This window comes from Lipotes vexillifer, unplaced genomic scaffold (assembly GCF_000442215.2).
Source record: "Lipotes vexillifer unplaced genomic scaffold, Lipotes_vexillifer_v1.1 scaffold636, whole genome shotgun sequence".
In the NCBI taxonomy this organism is placed as follows: Eukaryota; Metazoa; Chordata; class Mammalia; order Artiodactyla; family Lipotidae; genus Lipotes; species Lipotes vexillifer.
In genome coordinates, this window is record NW_006786547.1 from 1,012,676 (window position 1) to 1,026,874 (window position 14,199).

A 14,199-nucleotide genomic window follows, 5' to 3' on the forward strand; every position below is an offset into this window, starting at 1 on the left:
CTCTGCGCGGGGCCATCGGATACCCCCATATGTCGTCAGGGGAGGCCACCCAAGAGCTGGGTACCCGTCAGAGTCCCCTTCACCTTAACTGGCTCCCTCCTTGGCCAGCCCTCGAGGGATGCCCCAAGGCAGCTCCATCCAGAGGATGACCAAAAGCGGCCTGGCACAGTGGGGCTTAGTGGGGCTTCTCAGAGGCGGCTCAGGGGTGCATTTTACAGCCGAGAAGCCGGGGGCTCAGCCACCCCTGGCCAAGAGCCCAGAGCCGGCAGCAGCACCTTGAAGCATGCGCTGTGACTGTTGGTGTGCACCAGTGCAGGTCTAGCCAGGGAGGGGCCGGGGCTCGTCGGTCTCCCTCACCCCGGCCCCCACAGGTTACCCCCACCTCACGGTGACCCACCTCGCGGGACCCTGGCTGGGGCGGCGGGAGCTGAGTGCTCACCTTTCAGAGTTTCGGGACCCATCAGGCTGGAGGGGAAGTGCAAGTCCCGCCGGCCCTGAGCGGGTGGGGGAGGAGGTGAGGGGTGTCCTCTGTGGCACAGGGGCTGCTGTGCCTGGCATGGCCTGGACTCAGCCAGCGGTATTTCTCGCTGGTCTCCTTGGTGTGGATCTTGCCAATGAGCCGCCTCTGCTGGTTCAGCCGGTTCTCCCGTGCCGGGCGTTCCTCGATGAAGGTGGCCTCCCTTTGCCTCATGTTCATCTGGGGACACAGGAAGGGGGCGGGGGTCTGTCCCGCCAAGGCCACCCGGGGTGCTGACCCAGCGTCAGCGTCAGTCCCCGCCTTCCTGATTTGGGACGCTCCGCCTGCGACCATCACCCTCCCCCTTGCGTTCTGCCCTCCTCTGGGACGCCCCCCTCCTGCCTGGCCTCTGAGCCTTCCCTTGCGTTACACCCCTCCAGCTGGGGTCACTCCGGCTGCAGCCAGCCATAGGCTCAGGGACCGCCTGGGACGTGCCTCACAGATTTCTCTCTCCAGCCCCGGTCCTCCGCTGCCTCTGCCAGCTCCCCTTAGAACTCACTAGAGTGGATTCCACATGTCTAAACACAAACTCATCATCTTCCCCCAGACCTCCTGTCTCCCGGCACATCCTGCTTTGGTGTCTAAATCCACTGTCTGTCTGTGCCTGCTCACGCGTCCTGGATGCCACACTCTGCCCTTGCCTGCACGTCTCACTCGCCCCGCCCCTCATCGGAGTGACCTCTTAAGGGCTCGGCTCTGTCCGAGTTCGGCCACCCATCACCACTGGTCTGGCCCAAGTGACCAGTGTCTTGGCCCTGGTCCCCTCCAGTCTCTGCAGCCAGAGCACACCCGTTTGGAGACATGAATCTGACCCCGTCTCCCCCCATCTCCTCCCAGGGCTCCAGGTTAGGAGGGCCGCCACTGCAGCCCTGCGCCACCTGCTGCCCACACAGGCTCCAGCCCCCACGCCTCCTTTTGGCCCTGTTACTCCCTAAGACTGTGTTGCCCAACCTCCAACCCCCAGAATCCGCCATTCACCACCTTCCTGAGAAGGTCCGAACCCCAGGGTGGCCCCACTTCCTGAGGAGGGGGCAGGCTGGCCTGGCAGGGGCCTCGGCACAGAGTGGGTGAAGGGGTGGCACCTGCCCCGTCCAGGTCAATTCTCTGCCTTCTCTGTCTACCTCGTGGCTTCTGTGCCTGGTGGGGCGCCCCCCTGCCCAGGCTCACAGTTGGTAAGGCAAGCAGGCCAGCAGGGCAGCCACTGGACTCCTCCAGTGATGACAGGGTGTGGGCATGGGGGTGTCCCGACGGACCCTGGGCCAGACAGGTTCAAGAGATAGCCCTGCAGGGCCCCCAGCCTGGGACCTGCTCTCACCTTGACCTCATCCATAATCATCATGGCATCTTGGGACATGACTGTCATGTCCGACAGTTCCGAGCAGTAGTCAACCACGAGGTTCCGCAGCTTGTCCAGCTCTGTGGGGTATCCTGCCAGCTTCTGCAGCAGAAGGGCAAGGGCAGGTGGGCACAAAGCCTGACAGTCCAGGTACTGCGGGCCAACCACAGGCTCCCCCGGCCCCTCCCTCGTTCCCTTCTGGCCCCCAAAGTGGACCACGTCTACTCCCCACCCCTCACCCTGGACTGTGCGAGCCCAGGGGACGAGTATAGCCTGGCCTGTGGCCCCAGCCGGGCCCAAAGCAGGTGAAAGGACATGTTTGGGGAGGGAAAACAGCATCTTCCTGGTGGATTCTCTCACTGCCCAGGGCCAGAGTCCAGAGACACTTCCAAAGAAGTTGTGATGGGATGTCCCACCACGTGAGAGGTGACTGTGAAACGCCGGGAGTCTGGCTGCTGTCTGAAGTGAAGCAGAGGGTCTCAAAACACTGGTGTGGGGTCAGAGACTCAGGTCTCAAGGCCAAGGCTGTAACCTGACCAGCTAGCGTGGGGCCTTAAGAAAGCCACTTAACCTGGGTTTTGCATGTGTAAAGGTAAGGTAATAATGGCTCTTTCAGGAGGTCGCTGTCAGGATGGATTGAGAAGGTATAATGATGTATATTTAACACAGGGTCAGGTTCATAAATGTCCAATGTATCTTGGCTCTTAGTATTTTGTTGTTGATAACTACAACGTAGAATCTTCACTTTTTTTTTTTTTTTTTTTTTTTTTAATGCGGTATGCAGGCCTCTCACTGCTGTGGCCTCTCCCGTTGCGGAGCACAGGCTCCGGACGCGCAGGCTCAGGGGCCATGGCTCACGGGCCCAGCCGCTCCGCGGCATGTGGGATCTTCCCAGACCGGGCACAAACCCGTGTCCCCTGCATTGGCAGGCGGACTCTCAACTACTGCCCCACCAGGGAAGCCCCTTTTTTTTTTTTTAATGCAAGGGGGACTTCCCTGGTGTTCCAGTGGTTAAGACTCGGCGCAGGGGGCACGGGTTCGATCCCCGGTCAGGGAACTAAGAACCCGCATGCCGTGCCATGCGGCCAAAAAAAAAAACAAAAAAAAAATGCAGATGACCACAGGAGTTATTTTCTTTTAGTGCATGTGTTCTGAAAAGATAAGCAAGTACCACTGGGAGGACATGATGCATACAGGTGGAGGGGCTGGACCCCAGAGTGCAGTCGGAGTGGGAAGGGGTGTGGGTAGGAGGAGTGGGCCCGGGAAGGACACGTGGGCAGGGCCACAAGGTGAGTCTCCAGGAGCCAGGGCCTGAGGCAAGAGGGACAGGCTGGAGGACAAAGCTGCGTGCTGCTGGGCTCTGGGCACTGTGGGCAGGATTTGGGGGGCATGACCCCAGCTGCGAACAGCTGCAATGCCCACCCATCCCACATCCTCCTCCAAACGCATTTCTACCTGTCACCCTCCCGGCCACACTGCCCTCCAGGGCTTCCCCTCCCCCAGCCCCAGGAGGAAGGTGGGGTCTTCCCTCTCTCTCCCGGCACCCCCTGCCAAGCTGCTCCTCTTTGCACCCTGGCACCCAGCCTCCAGCCCTCCTCTCCAACTGTCCTCGTCCTCACCATCTTCCACCACCTGGCCTGTGGCGGGTGCCTGTGCTCTTCTGTGTGGGGGCCAAGGTGGGCCTCCAGTGAAGGGGGGTTACCTCACAGCAGGGCTCACGGCCCCTGGGGGCTTCCCCATGGCCTTCTCGGCAGGGAGCCGGGTGGCTGGCTTGGAAGAGGTGGGCAGCAAGCGGAGGTTACTGACCTGCTCAGAGGCAGCTTGCCCTGGATGATGTTAGGGGACTTCTGAGGGTGCAGGACCCATCTCTTGGCCTCAGAAGCCAGGGGATGAGAAACGATGGGGCAAAGTATAAACAACACTAAACCATCAAATAAGAACCCAAACAGGACTTCCCTGGTGGCGCAGTGGTCAAGAATCCACCTGCCCATGCAGGGGACACGGGTTTGAGCCCTGGTCTGGGAAGATCCCACATGCTGCGAAGCAACTCAGCCCATGCGCCACAGCTACTGAGCCTGCCCTTTGGAGCCTGCGAGCCACAACTACTGAGCCCGCGACCCACGACTACTGAAGCTCAGAAGCCACAACTACTGAGGCCCGCGCGCCTAGAGCCTGTGCTCCGCAACAAGAGAAGCCACTGCAATGAGAAGCCTGCACACCGCAACGAAGAGTAGCCCTGCTCGCCACAACTAGAGAAAGCCCGCGCGCAGCGACGAAGACCCAAGCAGCCAAAAATAAATAAGTCAATAAATCACTAAATTTATAAAAAACCAAAAAACAAACAATTCTGATGTAGCACATGATATGCCTTTTTGGAGTAGCAAATAAATTCTTGAAAGAACGTTTCCCACCTACAAGGTGCCGCTGCTCGGCTTGGCACCCAAAGCGGGGCTCATCCTTCGCCCGCGGGGCAGCCTAACCCAGAGGGCGCGCCCCTGCCGAGATTCCAGCCCGGAGAACAGGCTGGGGCCTGGGATTCCCGCCCTTCCTGGCCAGCTGGGCCCCCTGGGACCGGGATGCGGTCTCGGTCTCCGGGTGTGGGTTGAGGGGGCTCACTTTTTTCAGGTGGTCCAGCAGGTCCACGTACAGCAGGTGGGTATTCTGGCTTGTGGTGATCTTGACCATCGTCTTTTCTGTGTTGTTCTCCAGCTGACAGATGACCTGGGCGGGGAGGAAGGGCGCATTGAGAGTGCGTGGGGACAGGCCACCTGGGAGTGCAGAGGCCGGCGGGGGCGAGGCTGGGCTTTCTTCCAAGGGGGCCTCATTCATCTAGCCCCGCACTTCCACAGAGCCCCGCCCCTCTCCTCCTGTGGCCCCGCCCCCATCACCCTGGAGGCCCCGCCCCGCTCCCCGCCGCCACCTGCAGCATGCGCAGCTCCTCCTTGGTGGCCTCGGGCTGGTTCTTAAGGCTGGCCAGCTCCAGCTGCATGCTCTCCAGCTTCTGCTCGCGCCGCCGCACCAGGTGGGTCAGCACGTTGTGCATATTCACGCGGTCGAAGACGTACTTGCGCGGCTTCTCCCGCGCCACCTGGGTCGGGGAGGGCATGGCCCGCGCGTGGGTGCTCAGGGGCCACGGAGCGCGCCTGCAGCTGGGCGGGCGGGGAGGGACCCGTGGCAACGCCACACGGACGCTGGGGCTGGGAACTCGTTCTGCTCCCCGCCGGCTCCACATCTTAGTTTAGTTGGGGTGCACTGGCTGGGCGGGGCTGACGGGTCCCCCCTGCTGCCTTACCTCCATGGTGCAGCGGCTGTGCGCCAGGCTCATGGGCACGTCCTTCCCACAGGCCTTGGAGATGGCCCGCTGGTCATACTGTGGGGCGCGGCGGCTGAGCTGGGGGCTCGGCCCCTCTGCGTTCCCCCCAACCCCGCTGCCGGCCCCTCCAGGGATTCTCCCTGGGTCTCCTCTACCCTGTGCTAGCCCAGCAGGAAGACCCCAGCTCCTGGGGCCACAAGGGGCAGAGCGCTGAAGGACTCCATCCGGGCCATCCCTGCTCCGATGTGATGGGGGTCCAGAGAGGCGGGTCCCTGGCTCCCCTATATGGCTGCTGCAGGGGGTAGCCCAGGAAAGGGACCTCTGTCGGGCCCCTGGCCCTGCCTTCTGAGGTGGGTGGTGGGGAAACTGCCCCCCTCCACCCAGTTTCAGAATGGTTGGGGTTAGAGTGGGGAAAGGAGAGGAGGTGCCAGCTGTCCACCTGTGTTGGGGGAAGGGCTGTCTCAGCACGTGCCCCGCCCCCCACCCCCAGCCAGCAGGTAGCAGGGAGGGTCCCGCTGTCCACCTTCTTGGCCGAAGCCCACTCGTGGGACCCGCGGCCAATGTTGCTGCGCAGGACAGCCAGCGTGGGCTTGTTCTTTTTTTTCTGTTTTTTTGTTTTTGTGTGTTTTTTGCAGTACGCGGGCCTCTCACCGCTGTGGCCTCTCCCGCCGCGGAGCACAGGCTCCGGACGCGCAGGCTCAGCGGCCACGGCTCACGGGCCCAGCCGCTCCGTGGCACGTGGGATCTTCCCGGACCGGGCACGAACCCGTGTCTCTTGCATCGGCAGGTGGACTCTCAACCACTGCGCCACCAGGGAAGCCCGAGGCCTTGTTCTTGAACGTGGTCTCCTTCACTGCCTGGATCTGCAGCGCCCGACAGTGCTGTGTGTGGAGGGACAGGGCAGCCTGGGTGTAGGCCAAGGGCCAAGGGCCTGGCCGGGATTCCCGGGTGGGGTAGGCTCCACGCCGGGGCGGACAGAGGTGGGGGCATGAGTTTGCTGTCTCCAAGGCCGTGCTCCTTCCTCCCAGCCTGCGTGGGGGCCAGCTTCGCTGCTCAGCAGTGCTCATCTGGGCGGCTCTCAGTGGACAGCAGTACTGGGAGGTGGGGAGGGCGGGGTGCAAACCAGGGATGGGCCGGCCTGTGGTTCCTTCCCGAGCCTCTAGCCACAGAGGTGGGTGGGTCCCCGCCCGTCCCCTCTGGCCCCGAGGCCACGGCGCCCACAAACCTCCTTGAGGCCACCAGCTTCTCCCCCCCCTGCCCCACGCGCGGACCCCTCCGATCCCTTCCCCCCAGCTCTGTTTGGGGGTGAGCAGCACAGTGGCCCCCAGGACCGTCTGTGTGTTAAGATCGTAAGTCCTGCCCCCAGGAGCCCCGGAGGCCCTGGGTCACCCCAGCGTCCGCCGCACCCTGGAGCGAGCGATAGCCTTCAGCTCCTGCATCTGCCTCCAGCTCCGCCTCACTACGGATCTTCACGGCGGCCCACGGCACCCTCCGGGGCCCGTCCGCACCTCCCACCCTCTCTGTGCTGAGCCTGCCCCGCAGAGCCACAGTTCAGATCGCCCCTGGAATCTCAGCCCATTGTGACGGGGGCGGAGGTTCTCAACGCCCAGGGAACCCGGGAATTCCTGGCCCACCCCGACGACCCCACCCTCTGCCCCCAGCCAGCCTCGGGGTTGCTCTCCTGGACAAGAGTCTCGTGGCTGCTCTCCGAGGTGATTGGCAGTGGCACTGCACCCCACGGTGGCACCACTGCACCCTCCCCATCCCCCCACACCCCCAGTGTCCCCCACTGAGCCTCCTAAAACTTCTGACCTCTCGCTGCCTACAGGGTCTCCATTCCCTTACCCCCCAAGTTCAAACTCCAACCCTGGTGACCTGGCTCGTGAGACCCCCAGCCTCGGCCCTGACTACCCCATCTCTCCCTGACCTTCCCTGCTCCACCCCCACTTCCCTGGGGAAGTCCTGGGTCCAGCTTTAGCTGTCACTCACTCCAGGAGGAGTCAGTCCCCTCCCTCTGCACCCCCAGCACAAGCTTCCCTGACAGCCATGTGGCCCAAGCCTGGGATTCCAGGGGTGCACATCAGATGGGTTACTTCCAACCTGCATGAGTTTGCTAACAAAGCACCACAGACCAGGCAGCTTCAACAACAGAAATTTATTGTCTCACATCCTGGAGGCTTGAAGTCTGAGACCGAGGTGTCGGCAGGGCTGGTTTCTCCTGAGGCGTCTCTCCCAGGCTTGTAGACGGCCGTGTCCTTGTGGGGTCTTTCCCCTGTACTCATCTGTGTCCTAATCACCTTCTCTTATAAGCACACCAGTCGGACTGGATGAGGGCCCATCCCCATTTTAACTTAATCACCCCTTCAAAGGTCCTGTCTGCAAATGCAGAGTCACATTCTGAGGTCCTGGGGGCTATAGGGCTGCAAACCGTGAGTTTGTGGGAGACACAGTTCAGCCATAACAACAGTCTTCACCCATACGCTGCTACAGCACCCATCTTTCTCTGTGACCTCTCAAACAGATCCTTTACTTTTCTGGTCACTCTCTGTTTTTAAAAAGTGAGTCCAGTCCCCTCTGAAACTCAAAGTTCACCCTCTGCCCTTGCTCTGAGCCGAGGTCTTTCCCTCAGGGGGTTGGGAGGGCCTGCCGTGGGCAGGGTCTATTCCCTTGATGCCCGTGTTCTCCCTGGGTGTGAGGCAGAGCCTGTGCCCCAATACTGGTTCTCCTTTCCTCAGATGGAGAACCCCTGAATTTTAGTGGGCACGAGGCTGCCCAGAGCAAGCTGCCCTCCTAGGTGCCTTTGCACTAGGCGTCCCACATGACTTAGTTCTAACCAATGCAGTGTTCAGAGAAGTGAGTGAACTGCCCTCCTCCTCCCCCTTTCTCTTTCCTGTTGACAGGGATGAAGACCTGATGGCCGGAGCCAGCACAACTGCCTGGGACCATAAGGTGGATTTGGAATGAGGGCCGTTACAGCACGGAACACGCTAAAAGAAGCCTGGGTCCCTGAGTCCATACAGCCCCAGACCACCCACTTGAGCTTTTCCATGAAAGAAAATGAAAACTCTAGCTTGCTTATGCCATGGTTATCTTGGGCTTCCTGTCATTTTGCCTTCCCACCAACAGATTCCCTGGTGCATAGTGAGTGTGCAGCAGAGGTTCTTTTGCGTGACCGGCTAGGTCAGCAGGGGCAGGGGCGGAGCTGGGGCTGGAGCAGCGTGGCCCTGTGTGCCTTCAGTGTTACCGGGAAGCCTGCTATAAAGGACGATGGATTTGCCCAGGTGTTATATAATCTCTGCCTCTCCCTCTGTTGGGGGTGGGTGAGGTGGGCAGTCTTGCCCACCCAGGAACACTCCTCCATGTGGACAGAGCTCCAGTAAGCTGACTCTGGCCTCCTGAACCACTCACTTCCTCCTCCCTAGGGGAGAAGTGACAATCTGATAGGTGGGGTTGGAACGATAGGCAGGTGGGCACGGCCACTTCCTGCCCCTTGTCTCCCGGAAGCCAGGTGCTGCCTGGCTGCACACCGTCTGCTCTGCTTCTCTGTGCCAGGTGCTACAGAAGCACACCCCCGCATGGAGGGCCCACGGGGGCTGCCCAGAGTGTCTAGTTCTGAGGTTCAGTGTTAGGAACTGCCCTGGCACCTCCTCCAATTAGCTGTGTGGTACCGAGGTGACCTTTCTCTCATCTTCTTACTGCGCTGACTTGTTTCCCAACTGCTTTAGAACTCAGGCGGGAAACGGGAAACAGGAAAAGGCGTTTATTAGTCCCACAACCCCCAGCGGCAGCTGTCAGCTCTGACTGGGGTGGGTGGGGGGATGCAGGGGTCAGAAAGGGCGTATCAGCAGCAGGAAGTGCAGAAGGCCCAACCCCCACCACGGAGCTGCCGCCCCCAAATGTGCATGAGACAGGCCTGGTCTTCTCCAGCTCTGTGTCCACCACGTTTCTCACTGCCCTGCAGGAGGCCAGCCACCCAGGGGCAGCACCTCCTGGTCTGACCTTCTGGGCATCCAGGCTGGGCAGGAGCAGTTTGCACAGGTCTGACAGAGCTGGCCATGCATGTGCGCAGGGGACATGGGTGTGGGGAGGCTAGCCTGGGGTGCAGAGGTGCTGAGGGCTGTGTTCTAGAACTCTCTGGCCCCAGGTCCTCTGTGCCCTGGCTGGAGCTCTCCTAGCTGTGCCGATCTGTAAGAGGCAAAGGGAGACAGCTAGAACCACACCCCAAAGCTGTGCCCGGTCCCTGTGCCCATTTTACCGGGGCAAAAACTGAGGCCTGTAACAGGAGGGATGCAGGCAGTGGAGGCCAGGCTTGAGATCAATCAGCTTGATGTCCGATGCGGGGCCTCTCAATCCAGCCGCTCTTCTTGGGGTGCCCACCCTCCTCACTCTGCACTCGCCCCTCCCAGGGCCACCCAGCCCCTCCTGGGTCTTCCTCCTGCACAAGGGCCTGGAAGTTCTGTCTGCCACAGGCCCCCTCCCTCCCGCCCCCACCCCCATGCGCGTGTCAAGGGGACAGGCCTGTCCCGCCTACACCCGGGGAATGGAGCCTCGGTTCCGAGTCCTGCCGACCCCGGGACCCTCACCTGTGTCCATGTCTTTGGGGAGCTGCCCTGTCTCCAGGAAGAGCCAGAGGTTGCTGCATTTCTGCGACTCCACTCGGGTCACCCAGTAGCTGGCCACTGAGCCTGCGACTGGGGAGAGGGGGGCAGGGGCCAGTGGGCAGGGGGCCAGGGCCTCTGCACTTGTCAGGGGAAGGGAGCAGGGTGCAGGTTTCTTCCTGGGAGCGGTGGGGTCCAGCAGGGCTCCCACTGAGAACTGGAGCCCCATCCCCGGAGGCAGGGATTCCCAGAACCACAGCCCCCCACCCCTAGTGGGATCCACTTCTGCTGAAGAGCCAGCGGCAACGGGGGTGCATTTCAGGGGCGCCAGGCACCAGTCCTGGAGTACCCACCCACGGCCACCAGCACGTTCCACTGAAAGGGGTACGGAAACTTCCTCTGAACGAGCATCTGCAGGCCGACGGTCGCACCGGTGCCTGCCAAGAGCCATGGTCCGCATCAGCCAGCCCGTCCACGGGGCTTGCCAGGGGACCACGGGGCTCTCGGCCTAAGTGCTCGCGACACCTGCCAGGCTCTGAGCACTGCGGGCTGGCGACCTGGCGCCACCTGCTGGGGAGTCAGGGTGAGACAGGAGGGTGAGGTCTCTTCACACCCCAGGACAGACACCTGGACCCAGCCTACCTGTGACAAAGGTGAAACTGCCCTTCATGAAGGCTTTCGACTGGCACGCGGCATACTCCCCGAGTCCCTGGGATGGGGGAGGGGGTTGAAGGCTCAGCTCCCCGTCCCTCCTTTGGGCACACTCCGACCCTGGGGGAGGGGACCACTCATCGTGAGGCCCTGGGGCCCTGGACACATCCCACCTGCCCCCATGCCCACCCAGGATGCCTCGATCTCCACAGCAAGACGGTCCCCCACCTCTGTCCCGCTTCTCTTCCCTGATAAGGCCACTCCCACCGAGGCCCCAGCCCCTCCTGGGTCTTCCTCCTGCACAAGGGCCTGGAAGTTCTGTCTGCCACAGGCCCCCTCCCTCCCGCCCCCACCCCCATGCGCGTGTCAAGGGGACAGGCCTGTCCCGCCTACACCCGGGGAATGGAGCCTCGGTTCCGAGTCCTGCCGACCCCGGGACCCTCACCTGTGTCCATGTCTTTGGGGAGCTGCCCTGTCTCCAGGAAGAGCCAGAGGTTGCTGCATTTCTGCGACTCCACTCGGGTCACCCAGTAGCTGGCCACTGAGCCTGCGACTGGGGAGAGGGGGGCAGGGGCCAGTGGGCAGGGGGCCAGGGCCTCTGCACTTGTCAGGGGAAGGGAGCAGGGTGCAGGTTTCTTCCTGGGAGCGGTGGGGTCCAGCAGGGCTCCCACTGAGAACTGGAGCCCCATCCCCGGAGGCAGGGATTCCCAGAACCACAGCCCCCCACCCCTAGTGGGATCCACTTCTGCTGAAGAGCCAGCGGCAACGGGGGTGCATTTCAGGGGCGCCAGGCACCAGTCCTGGAGTACCCACCCACGGCCACCAGCACGTTCCACTGAAAGGGGTACGGAAACTTCCTCTGAACGAGCATCTGCAGGCCGACGGTCGCACCGGTGCCTGCCAAGAGCCATGGTCCGCATCAGCCAGCCCGTCCACGGGGCTTGCCAGGGGACCACGGGGCTCTCGGCCTAAGTGCTCGCGACACCTGCCAGGCTCTGAGCACTGCGGGCTGGCGACCTGGCGCCACCTGCTGGGGAGTCAGGGTGAGACAGGAGGGTGAGGTCTCTTCACACCCCAGGACAGACACCTGGACCCAGCCTACCTGTGACAAAGGTGAAACTGCCCTTCATGAAGGCTTTCGACTGGCACGCGGCATACTCCCCGAGTCCCTGGGATGGGGGAGGGGGTTGAAGGCTCAGCTCCCCGTCCCTCCTTTGGGCACACTCCGACCCTGGGGGAGGGGACCACTCATCGTGAGGCCCTGGGGCCCTGGACACATCCCACCTGCCCCCATGCCCACCCAGGATGCCTCGATCTCCACAGCAAGACGGTCCCCCACCTCTGTCCCGCTTCTCTTCCCTGATAAGGCCACTCCCACCGAGGCCCCCGCCCCGCTCAGGTCAGCTTCTGAGGTCAGGGGCCGCGTCCCAGGCCAGCCTTCTCACCGGGTGCTTGCTGGCCACGGCGTCGTCCACCTGGGACAGGCCCAGGTTCACCATGGCTGGCGGGGCGCGGGGAGCCGGCGGGGCAGAGCGGCGCCGAACCGGGCGGAGGGGCGGGGCCGGATGGGGCGGGGCCTGGCGGGGCGGGGCGGGGCCTGGCGGGCGAGCCTGCGCAGGGCCGGGCGGAGGGCAGGGAGCGGAGCGGGCCGCGCGCTCCCCAGGCCCAGCTCTGTGACGCTGGGCAGCCAGGCGGCGGCGCGAACGCGGGCGCCGGCTAGCGCTCCTCCCCTCGGGCCCGGCCTGGGTCGTCCGCCTCATTTCCAGGCTCTCAGAGACCTAATGATTACTGTTAGTATTATTTGTGGGGGTGGGGCTTTGCTTACGGCATTACATCTACTGAAAACGACCACGGAATAGTGTATCCAAAGATGATATAGCGAGTTAATTTCAAAAATACCGTAAGCGCGTACTTGGTGCCAGTTCTGTGCTAGGAGTTGGGGGTCCCACGGAGGAGTCAGAGCTCCTAGCCCTCATAGAGCAGACAGGTAAACAGACCTGGGAGGAGGTCAGGAAAACAAAATGGGTAAAGCGTATGGAGAGAGGCCAGGGCCTGTGTGTAAGTGTGTGTGCGCGCCCGCCCTCAAGGAGAGACCTGCGTGGGAGGGTCAGGCAGAGGACCTTCAACCTTGAGCTGCTGTGTGGGACTAAGCGTGTCCTATTTGCATAAGCTTCAGGAGGCCCATGTGGCTGGATGTGAGGGCGAGAGGCAAGGGTTGGGCTGTACCTTGAAGCCTGGTGGGAACCTCAGTTCCTCTGATTGCGCACAGCCAGGGATGTCAGCTCAGTGGACATCTTGCTGTCCCTGCACGGTGCGGGGCCAGCCTTCCAGGAGTGCATCTGCTAAGGTTTAGAGAGTGTTTCAGCAGTGGAGCAGGCAGGGGTGCTGTCATGGTGCAGCATGCTGTCCGGATATAGGGGGCTACTGGGGTGCAAGAGTGCTGTCAGGGTGCTCTTGGGGTGTGTTTCGAGGCTGCACTAACAGGCCTTGGCATTGGGTTGGAGGTGCCAGTGAGGAAGGAAGGGGACCCAGGCTGGCCTCCAGTGCTTGCCCTGAGCACAGGTGGGCACAGCAGTGGGGGGCTGAGGGGGCTGACGGGAGCTGATGGTGTGGGGCACACTGGGAGGTGGTTTGGGCTCTGTCGGCTCTGAGATGTCTGGAGACAGGAGAGTGGGATGTGTGAATTTGGAACTCAGTGGGGAGGTCAAGGTTGTAGTTAAAAATGCTTTCTCTAAAGAAAAATTTATTATTGCTTCTTAATGAAAATAGTGTATATTCCATATAAAAATTAAAGCTGTGCAGATGCTCCTAAAGTAAAATGGACGTCCCCCACCACCAATGTGGGCGCTGGCCGGGACATTCCCTGTGCAAGTGGGTGATGGGGGGGATGGGGGGAGACGTGGGGTCATGAAGAGACATAGGGTGCAGCCGTTCCCAGTGCCTGCTCCTTCCCAGGGCTCTGGAGAGAAGTGCCCAGGGTGCCCTCAGGGCGGGCTGGAGGGGACAGGGCGATTTCACCAGGTGCAGTGTGATCCGAAGTCACCGCTGCCTCTGTGACAAGGTGTGGCTGGTTCACTTCTACTCCAGTTAAACCCAAAGTTGCTACTTGTTAGTGGGTGTCTTTGGAAGTTTCATCACGAAGTGGGTCAACAACTTACTGTTGAAGTCACTTGAGGAAATTGGCTTTCAAGCCTAAGCAGCGGGTGCAACGCTATCTTAGTACAGAGTCATTAGGACTGACTGGCAGATCTTTCCCGCCCTTGGCTGATGCTTTGATAATCTTAGTATTTAGTTTCTCAGGCAAGCCACCTACAGACTCCTGTGGATCAGCTTTGGAAGTCTTAGAATACATGAACTCAGAAAGCCGTTTCATCTTCTCTTGTGTTGAAGAGACAGTGTGGAAATTCTACTGACATATGAAATATTCTTTTGCTTCAAAATCTATTGCCTTGGGACTTCCCTGGTGGGCAGTGGTAAGGAATCCGCCTGCCAATGCCGGAGAAGTGGGTTCGAGCCCTGGTCGGGGAACTAAGATCCCACATGCCGCAGGACAACTAAGCCCCCGTGCTACAACTACAGAGCTCGCATGCCGCAAACTGCAGAGCCCATGGGCCACAACTAGAGAGAGAAAACCTGCACACCACAGCTAGAGAGAAGCCCACGCGCCCCGACGAAGTGCCCACGCGCCGCAGCAAAAAAGATCCTGCGTGCCTCAACAAAGATCCCACGTGCCGCAACTAAGACTCGACGCAGCCAAAGAAACCAAAAACCAAAAACCACACAA

At 61.4% G+C, this 14,199-nt stretch overlaps 2 protein-coding genes across 2 annotated transcripts in view; both read right to left on the reverse strand.

Moving 5' to 3' along the window:
- CCDC183 (coiled-coil domain containing 183) overlaps window positions 1-6,633 on the reverse strand; it is a 9,091-nt gene extending 2,458 nt beyond the window's left edge. Inside the window, 10 exon segments of the mRNA XM_007458970.1 lie at window positions 440-498; window positions 576-697; window positions 1,833-1,955; window positions 4,470-4,574; window positions 4,774-4,941; window positions 5,146-5,223; window positions 5,690-5,755; window positions 5,994-6,047; window positions 6,392-6,394; window positions 6,573-6,633. Of these exon segments, the coding sequence (XP_007459032.1) occupies window positions 440-498; window positions 576-697; window positions 1,833-1,955; window positions 4,470-4,574; window positions 4,774-4,941; window positions 5,146-5,223; window positions 5,690-5,755; window positions 5,994-6,047; window positions 6,392-6,394; window positions 6,573-6,605 (811 nt within the window). The 5' untranslated portion in view covers window positions 6,606-6,633.
- A 2,274-nt stretch (window positions 6,634-8,907) lies between these two features.
- Window positions 8,908-11,936, reverse strand: TMEM141 (transmembrane protein 141). The gene is made up of 5 exons (XM_007458971.1): window positions 11,861-11,936; window positions 11,518-11,584; window positions 11,229-11,312; window positions 10,861-10,968; window positions 8,908-9,351 (listed from the first exon to the last, which is right to left on the reverse strand). Exons 1-5 carry the CDS (start codon window positions 11,912-11,914, stop codon window positions 9,338-9,340), a joined length of 327 nt encoding a protein of 108 aa, XP_007459033.1. The 5' UTR covers window positions 11,915-11,936; the 3' UTR covers window positions 8,908-9,337.
- Between the last annotated feature and the right edge of the window lie 2,263 nt (window positions 11,937-14,199).

Excerpts from the sequence above, each read along its gene's own strand:
- TMEM141 (XM_007458971.1), bottom strand. The coding sequence starts at position 11,914 with ATGGTGAACCTGGGCCTGTCCCAGGTGGACGACGCCGTGGCCAGCAAG. Across the intron at positions 11,585-11,860 it reads CCGTGGCCAGCAAGCACCCG|GGACTCGGGGAGTATGCCGC; the intron begins GTGAGAAGGCTG and ends CCCCCATCCCAG. Across the intron at positions 11,313-11,517 it reads CAGTTTCACCTTTGTCACAG|GCACCGGTGCGACCGTCGGC; the intron begins GTAGGCTGGGTC and ends GGCTCTTGGCAG.